Source organism: Ovis aries, chromosome 3 (assembly GCF_016772045.2).
Source record: "Ovis aries strain OAR_USU_Benz2616 breed Rambouillet chromosome 3, ARS-UI_Ramb_v3.0, whole genome shotgun sequence".
Classification (NCBI taxonomy): Eukaryota; Metazoa; Chordata; class Mammalia; order Artiodactyla; family Bovidae; genus Ovis; species Ovis aries.
In genome coordinates, this window is record NC_056056.1 from 6910259 (window position 1) to 6919111 (window position 8853).

Sequence of the window (8853 nt, forward strand, 5' to 3'; positions counted from 1 at the left end):
GAGCCCCCATCTGGCTCTGGGCTGGCTTCCAGCTCCCCCAGCTGCAGGGCCCAGCAAACCTCGAAGAACCCTCTTCCAGGAACCTGCTGGCCCAGGCAGCTCGGAGCCCCTGGAGCGTGTTCTCCAGGGGGCGGTGCCTCCCACAGCCATTCCACAGTGTTAACCAGGGTGACCAGGAATCCACGTGAGTGAAACAGACCTGGGCCCTGCCCTCATGAAGCTCAGAGGCCGCTGGGGACCCCAGAGGCATAGTGACAAAGCTACTGAGCAGGTCCTTGTACAGACATTGATCCAAAGACTGCCATGCGTCGAGCTTCCTGATCCGTGAAGGAGGGTGCCGCTCCCTGAAGTAGGCACGCCCTTAGCTCCATATGTGTGTGTGTTAGTCGCTCAGTCGTGTCCCACTCTTTGCGACCCCACGGACTGTAGCCCACCAGGCTCCTCTGTCCATGGGATTCTCCAGGCAAGAGTACTGGAGTGGGTTGCCATTCTCTTCTCCAGGGGATCTTCCTGAGCCAGAGATCAAATGTGGGTCTCCTGCATCGCAGGTGGATTCTTTACCGTTTGAGCCACCAGGGAAGCACCCTTAACTCCATATTAAAGATGAAAAAACCAGGGCACAGGGAGGATAAGCCACTTTCCCAGAGTCGCACAGCTGGGCTCCAGATAAGAGGTCCATGAGAAGCGCTGTGATGAGGGAGGCGCAGGAAGGTTGCAGGGAAGCACGGGGCAGCCGCCGCCTCGAGGTGGAGGCTTCCCCTTCCAGAAAAACTGGCCCCAGCTTTCCTCTGGCCCAAAGGGGAAGGCCCAGGAGGGCAGGGCTGCAGCCAGTGTAAACAGGCGGCCCTATTGATGGTAAACTCTGCCCACACCTCAGTTCTTTGTCCTGCATTCACTCACAGAACACATTTACTGAGTATCTACTGTGTGCAGGCTCTGGAAACAAGACAGAGGCACGTCCGCCTCAGGGAGTCCACACCTTAGGCAGCAGACACAGACGGGGGCTGGGCTCGCCGGCGAGTGACTCCTGCACTCAGGACTCTTTCCGGAAAGGGCCCTCGGCTGGGCTCAACGCGAATATCTGGAGGTACGTAATCAATTTTGAGCAAGGAGCCCTAGGTTTTCACGTTGCCCTGAGCCCTTGCAAACTGTGAGCTAGTCCTGGACACAGACATTAAGGAGGGCTGGCCGGAGGGTCCACAAGCTTTCTTGGAAGAGGCAGTAATAGATTGGCCTGGGTGTGGGCTTTGTCCTGACCCCAAATCCCATCCTGGGCCCCCAGATCCCTCAAGGTAGCTCCCTGGGAGCTGGGTCAGTCAGCATAAGGCAGGAGGTCAGGACCAGCAAAGCTCCCAAGGGACTTTAAAAACACCCCTGCGTGTCTGTATCGACTCAGTGATAATGCATGCCCAGCATCTGTGGGCATAAGCTGGAGCCAAAGAGAAGAAAGCCCCGCCTAGCCATCCCCCACCCAGCCCTGGTCCCTCCCACTGGGTAACACTGTTTCCTGGACACCCTCCAGAGTTATTTGCGCCGTACAAGGAAGTGCGTACATTTGTGTATTTTTGTATTGTGACACTGAATTTTTTTTTTGGTGTGGTGTCGATTTTATTAATATATATGTTCTATATTGCACACTTTCTGCTGTTTGTGCTCCCACTTGACAGTCTAACTAGGAACTCAGAAAAAGCTCTTTCAAGGTCATTGAATTGGAGAGATGGAGAAACTGGGACCCAGAGTGTCACAGCAAGCGTGGGGTGTTTTGGTGGCCCAGGCACAGCTCCTGGCCATGGCACCGTGATGCTCACGGTCCCTCCATGTGCTCATATTCGCCCAGGCGTTGGTGACAACCAGCCCCTCTCCTGTCCTAATTTCAAGGACTGCCGTGGAGGGAGCCAAAGCTCTACTCTGTGAAGAGGTGCTGCGAAGATCCGAATTTCTACATGGGGCTGAGAGGTGCAGCCATCGTCTTGGGGTCACACAGCTGAACAATGGCTGAGACCTGCAAAGCGGCAGTGCCTCCCATGAGCAGGATCACGTTTCCCCAGGTGGCGGGGCGCTGCCCATTGCCATATACTCACAACCGCCCCTATGCCAGATGGGAAGGCCTTGACTTCAGCAGGTGAGAATTGGGCGAGGGACCCTGCCAGTCTGACAAAGCCGCCAGGATGGAGCTGGCAGGAGTCCCAGCAAGGCCTGGAGGACGAGGCTGGGCCAGGTGGCCTGCTGGAGGAGGTGGGGCAGGTGTGGGTGCCTGCCCCCCAGGCCCCAGCTGCATGGAGGCTCCTGGCACGCACCCCTTGGCGGCCTGTCGCCCGAGAGAGCTGGCATCAGCTGGTTGAATGTGCCTGGGGTTGCGATTCAGCATTTGGGTTCAAAGCCTTATTTTTGTGTTTTGTTTATTTGAAGCGTGCCTTTGAAATCTGTTTTCGTGCCGCCCCCATCCCAGAGAAGGGAACCTGTTTGGGGACAAAGCGCAGCAGTTTTCTCAGCCTTTAATACAATTCCTCCTGAGTTGGGGGCTCAGTGTCCCTGGGCACTTGTGGCCCCCGAAGTGTGGGTGCCACCGGTGGGTCTGCAGGACAGCTGGACACCCACCTGCCCAGCCAAGATGCCCCAGGCAACAGGCAGCCCAAGAAGTTGGGGGCCCTCCAAGCACTGGGGTGTCACTGACGCTGGTGAAAGGAGGCGCCACTTTGTGGGGGTGCTCGTGAGACCTTCTGACGAAAGCTAAGGACATTATCTGTCCAAAAAAATATACCCCCACACAAAGCTCTGCACTCATTTCCGGGAGCTTCCAGGATCTTCTTTGGCCCATCTGCGGACCCCTCCCTCCAGTTTCGAGCCTGTTCCTAGAGGAATCTCACCATCAGCCTTTTCGGAATAGTAAGGAACAACAATCAGTAGTAGCTAAAATTGAGCAGTTACCATTTTGGGGGTTGTACCGCGCGGGGTTCCGCCGATGAACTCACATATGCCCCAGGATTGAAGGTCATTCACCAAAGGTCTGACAGCTAGTAAAGGGCTCAGCCCAGATCTAAGCCTCGCCAGTCCAGCCAGTCTGTCCTCTCAGCCTAACATATACACATGCACGAGCCTGCACACACAAATGCACGGTACCTGGCCCCTCGGGACACCTGTGGATTAGGCGAGCCGAGTGGAGAGCCCCAGGTTGCACCCGGGCTTGGGGGTCTGACCAGGGTCGGTGGCCGGGGGCCAGTCCTTGTGAAGATCAGAGGAGATCCACCTGGAGATTTCTCTGGCTCGAGGCCAGCATGGGGGGGCTCCACCATCCAGGAAGCTGACAGTATTGTGAGGGAAGGGACCAAAGTGGGAGTTCCCCAGTGCAGACACCCCTGAGGGCTGCCATCCCAGCACAGGCAGGCGCCTCCCTTTCCTATCCCTCTTCTCTCCTTCCCTTCCATCCTCCCGGCATCCCTTCTCTCTGCTCTTCTCCTTCCCTTCCGCTTCTCCTCCCACCCACCCCCACACCTCCCGCAAACAAGGCAAACACTAGACCGTGTACAGCTCTGCTCTGGACACAGCCCATTTTTGAGAAGCCTGGACCCTGTCTGCAGGAGCCACGCAGTTTGCAAGCTGGCTGAGCCCACAGACCAGGTCAGACGGCCCACTCCCCATCCCGGGCCTCTAGCTGCCCCACCCTCCTTACCCCCAGGGCAGGCAGGACAGGCCTGGGGGTCTCCGTGGGCCTTCCAGGCTGGGATTTCCAGCGACTGTGGAGTTAAGACCCTAATACTATTTCCCAACAGCTTGTGGTGGTTTAATAGAATTGAGGGTAAATCTAACTTGCAAATTTTCCCTTTTGATCTCCCTTCTTTTTTCTCTTAGTGGCTCAATAGAACTGGGTTTAGAACAGGGCTGGAGACAGCTCCCTTCTCAGTCCTGCTCCCAGCCAGCATTCTCTCGAGGAGGTCTGAAGTCCTGCGGTGCCACGGAGGTGGCTGTTAGCCTCCTCTCCCCCGTCCCACGTGGCACTGAGCTGGCCCAGGCAGGCTTCTCCAAGCTCCAACCAAGGTCCTGCCCTTCAGCCTCCCAGCTGGCTTCTCCCCTTCTCTGCAGCAAGCAGGCTTTCTTCATGCCCTCAGGGCCTTTGCACTTGCTTTCCCCTCTGCCTGAAATGCTATTCCCACTAGCTTCACTGACTCCTACTTAACATCAGGTCTCAGCGTGGAAGTCTCCTCCTCAGGGAAGCCCTCCTGGATTAGCCTGGAACCACAGTAACATTGCTGGGACACAGAGGACCACTCTCAGCAGACCCCGAGCTCTAGGAGCCCAGGGACTGAACAGGTTCCTGCCCAGACCCTGCCCCTCAGGAGCCCCCCAAGGGGCTCCCTGCGGTGTCCTGCACCTCAGTTTCCCTGCCTATAAGATGAGGGGGTGGGTCACACTCCTGCACTTGCCGTGTGATGATTCTCTGCGGCTCCCTGTGGGTTTCTGGCAAGGATCACACTCATTTCACGGTATTTGACTTCCTTGATTATCTGATTTTCCAGGGAGGAATTTTAAATCTCCGGGCTGGGGTGGCATCTGCCTGATCCCCGGGCACCCATCCCATCCCACCAGCCGGAGTACACCTGACATCCTGGGGAGGCCCATGAAAACTGCCCTCTTGGCAGACGAGGTCCCGCACTGAGAAACCCTGCCAGGTTCTGTGACTGTGTCGTTTGGCCCGTGGGGTCAGGGAAGAGGGTGGTGGCAGCCCCACGCCCTGGGGCCCAAGCTACCAAGGCAGGCACCGTGGCTCAGGAGCCAGACAGGCTGGATTCAAAGTGTGACTCGGTCAGTTTTCGTGAGACTAAGGCCCACCTTTCACTTCTCTATGCCTCAGTCCCTCACTATATAATGGGCATAAAAACAGAACTTCCCAGCTGGGGTTCTTGGGTTGACCGAGATAGTTCCCTGCCTGGGCTCTGGGGTTAAAGGGCTCTTCTCTTCTCATCCCAGAGGCAGCAGCTAAGCTTCAAGTCTCTGGAGAAAAACAACAACAAACAGGACTTCCCCGGTGAGCCATCGGTTGCGAGTCCACCTGCAGAGGAGGAGACACGGGGTCAGTCCCTGGTCGGGGCAGATTCCACATCCCGTTGGTGGCTAGGCCCTCCTCCACGGCTGCTGAGCCCCAGCTCTGGAGCCGGAGCTCTGCAGCAAGAGAGGCCGCGGCCTTGAGAGGCCCATGAACCAAGCTGGAGAAGGGGCACCAGCCTGCCACAACCCAAGAAAGCCAGCACAGCCACGACCCAGTGCAGCCAAAAAACGGCAAAAAGTCTCTGCTACTTAGCTGGCTGTGTGAGCTCCTAGTGCCAAGGCTTTCCCATCTGTAAAGTGGGGGTGCTGTTTACAGCCGTCTCTTAGGGTGGCTGCACGCCAAGGTGAGCCCCAGCTTCCTGCTCTGGATCTCAGTAAACCAAACTCTAGGGAATCTTCCCAGAATCTTACCGAGTGCAAGGGCTTCCTGGGCAGGGAGGAGGGCTGCTGCGGAAGCCGAGGCACAGAGGAGGGCAGCGACAGGCCCGAGGTCACGCAGTCCGGCCAGGATGGAGGCTCTGTGTCCGCCGGGCCCCAAGGCGCAGCCTCCCGGGCACCCCGCTCCCCGCAGCCCCTACCTTCCCCGGGCCGCCAGGCCCTGTAGAGACACGCCCCGCAGGGGCTGCAGGGCCTCCCGGAGGTCTGCGCCCGCCCGAGCCGCGGGATGAAAGGGGAATCCGCCCAAACCTGCCTCCCTCCTGGCTCGCCCGCCCCTCCCGCAACCCGATCAGGCCCGGGCGGCCGGCTTTGATGTCGGCGGAGGAGCTGCGGCCCATCTGCCTGGGCGGCTTGGAGCCTCAGGGAGGCCGACTTGAAAGGGCGGCCGCGGGTGCAGCCTTCCTGGGATCGCCCGGCGGAGGGGAGGAGGCGGGGGAGGGGGTGCAGAGGGTCCAAGCCCCGCCCAGGGGAGCGAGGAAACGGCTTGTCGTCGGCATTCAAGGCCCTGCAGGCGGGTGTCCAGCCTGCACCACCGGTTGCGAAGCCCCCACTCAGCGCCCCCGGGCCGGACAGCGACTCCGGCTCCCAGGTGTCGCCGGATCTCAGGCCCTAGTAGATGCTGTTCCTCCTGCCTCAAACGCCCTTCCCCAGCTTTTCCTCCCAGGCCTCAGTGTCAGGCCTTGGGTTGGCGCTTTCTTCTTCTGGACCTTCCCAGAACCGCTCCGCAGCCCTGCCTGGTGCCTTCCTCCTGGTCTGCTGCCGCCGCGCCCCACCCCACCCATACCCCACCCAGGGCAGCACATGCTCTGGTAAGCCCCCACCCTAGGCCTCTGGCTGTGAGTTCAGGACCAGCATCCTTTCATTCCCCCCGCCCACCACCACCACCCCACTGGCACCCGCCTCGCTCCCCATACCCTGCCTGATCAGCTGTGGAAACGTGCTTGGGAAACAGGGAGAAGGACTCTTTCAATGACAGCAGCCATGATAATAAGGCTAGGGGCAGCCAGTCTGGTGCGAGGGTGGAGGGCGGGGCGCCCAGAGATTCCAGGCTCCTTGAGCACACACCCCAGGTTCCTGATACACCTTGTCCTCCGTTACAAAGCTGGTTGGCATTTCTCCCCAGCTCCAGGCCGGGCTTTGCCCTCACTCACTACACAGGAGCTCAGCCACTTCTGTTCAGTCGCTCAGTCATATCCGACTCTTTTCGACCCCATGGACTGCAGCACGCCAGGCCTCCCTGTCCTTCACCGTCTCCTCCAGTTTACTCAAACTCATGTTACTGAGTTGGTAAATGCCATCCACCCATCTCATCCTCTGTCACCCCCTTCTCCTCCTGCCCTCAGTCTTTCCCAGCTTCAGGGTCTTTTCAAATGAACTGGCACTTCCCATCAGGTGGCCGAAGTATTGGAGCTTCAGCTTCAGCATCAGTCCTTCCAATGACTATTCAGGGTTGATTTCCTTTAGCATTGACTGGTTCGATCTCCTTGCTGTCCAAGGCGCTATCAACCACTGACAGCGCCCAAAAGCCCCAGCCTCCTGACTCCCTGCCCAGAGTCCCATGATGTTCTGCAGCTGCCTCCCAGACCCGAGGCCTCTGCCCACGCAGATGACTCCCTCAGCCTCTCCCAGCCTCCCAGAGAGGCAGGCAGGGGACAGAGTTTTAGTTCCAAGTTGCAGATGGGGACACGGAGGCCCACTGAGGGGTCTGGGTCCCAGAGCTGGGGGGATGGAGCTGGCAGTGCTAGGCCTCAGGGAAGAGAGGGGGCCCCTCGCTCAGGCTAGATTCAAACGTAGGACTCCATTCAACCGAGGCCACCTGGGAGCCTGAGAGGGTCCAGGCACCATCGTTTTGTTTTTTTTTTTTTTTTTGTAGGGGGATGGATTCTCACATACTAAACACAGGAACAAATTGGCCACAAGCCTCAAGACAGGTTCAGTGTTAGGTCTCAGGAGCTGATGTTTAGATGCAGGCACAGCACCATGGAACTGGCTGGACATGCACACAGATCCCAGGGCGGCTCGGAAAGGGCCCTCCAGGGCTTCCCCAGGAAGGGGAGGAGGAGGGTTGGTTAGGGGGTCTGTAGGCGTGGATGTGCGGCCTGGATGGGCCACAGCAGTTGTGAGCTTCAGCCTTCGCTCTCCTCCAGCTCCAGCTTTCTGCCTCCCCAGGGGATGGGGTCTTCTGCCTGCAGCTCCCTCTCACCCCTCTGGCTGCTCCCACCCCCACCCCAGGGTCCTCTCGCTGCTGGGTTAGGCTGACAGAGGAAAGAAGGGAGAGAGAATAGAACAGCTCAGCCCCGGGGCAGGAGACCCACTCCTGCCTGGGCCAAGCCTCTCAGCCAGTTTTCTTACCTTTCCTGGAGGTTTGGACTAATTCTCCTACTTCCTTCCCTTAACAAATGTCTGCTGGGCACTTACTCTGTGCCAACCCTGTGTTGAGTGCTGTGGATACCTCTGTGGACAGGACAGAGTCATCATTTAGTTGGTGGTGGGGAGCAGACATGAACAGATAGACCCATAAAGACAGGCTATGATGGTGGAACTACAGACAGTTCTGAGAAAGGGCTCTAAGACAGATATCAGGGAAGGCTTCCTGGAGGAAGTGGCATGGGTGAATTGAAAGCAAAGGCTGGGGCAGTGGAGAGTGAGTGGTGGGAAGGGCAGAGGATGAAGTAGGTGGGCTGGACTGTGTGAGTGGTAGAGAGGGGAAAGACTCTCTAGAGGAGGGAAAGGCAGAGGCTGGGGGCACCAAGGAGTCTGGGCAGGGCCCTGGCTGAGTAGGGCCTTGCCACACCTAGGAACCCAGAGGATCCAACCCCCCAAAAGGACTGGAGATCCCTCAGTGTGGGTTCCCCAGTTGGGCTGGCCCAGGACCTGAGCCGTGGCCTCCGGAACGGAGCCTGGCCTGAGGAAGGGGGACTCAGTAAGGCCAGCTCTTGGGCGGGACAGGAGGGGTTGCCCCTGGGAAGAGAAGAAGGGCCAGGGACAGCTGTGACGGAGGGTTCCAGAGAACCAAGGGGGAGGGAGGGAGGCGACATGCCGGCAACCTCCAGCCTCCTTCAAAAACTGGGACTGCATCCGTGTGAAAAGATCTTCCCAGGGCAGTGCATTAGCTGGGATGGCCCGGCCCAAACTTCTGGCTCCTGGGATTGGTGGGGCGGGGGGAATCCTGATCCTGGGGAAGCAGGCAGGAGAGCCTGGGGGTGGGGTAGGCTCTTGCCTGGCCCTGCAGGAACCCAGGGATGTTGGCTCACCATCATTTTTCCAGCATCTCCCTTGGGTGGTGGCTGCTTCTCCACAGAGTATCTCTGCCAAGGAGCTCTTCCTGGGGACATTTTCCTACTCAGTCCATCTGGGTCTGGTGCAGAGAGA

At 58.6% G+C, this 8853-nt stretch overlaps 1 protein-coding gene across 1 annotated transcript; it reads right to left on the reverse strand.

Annotated features, from left to right (window-relative positions):
- Window positions 1–1583: 1583 nt before the first annotated feature.
- On the reverse strand, window positions 1584–8816 carry LOC106991031 (uncharacterized). The gene is made up of 3 exons (XM_060413633.1): window positions 8736–8816; window positions 5455–6090; window positions 1584–5047 (listed from the first exon to the last, which is right to left on the reverse strand). The coding sequence occupies exons 1-3, from the start codon at window positions 8814–8816 to the stop codon at window positions 4982–4984; spliced, it is 783 nt and encodes a 260-aa protein (XP_060269616.1). The 3' UTR covers window positions 1584–4981.
- Window positions 8817–8853: the final 37 nt, after the last annotated feature.

What these genes read in the sequence shown, in the direction of transcription:
- LOC106991031 (XM_060413633.1), bottom strand. Translation starts at nt 8,816, where the DNA reads ATGTCCCCAGGAAGAGCTCCTTGGCAGAGATACTCTGTGGAGAAGCAG. An exon ending in GAGATGCTGGAAAAATGATG is followed by an intron (nt 6,091 to 8,735) that starts GTGAGCCAACAT and finishes AGCATCTACTAG; the next exon opens with GGCCTGAGATCCGGCGACAC. An exon ending in CCAGGAAGCCCTTGCACTCG is followed by an intron (nt 5,048 to 5,454) that starts GTAAGATTCTGG and finishes CCTCCTCTGCAG; the next exon opens with GTGGACTCGCAACCGATGGC.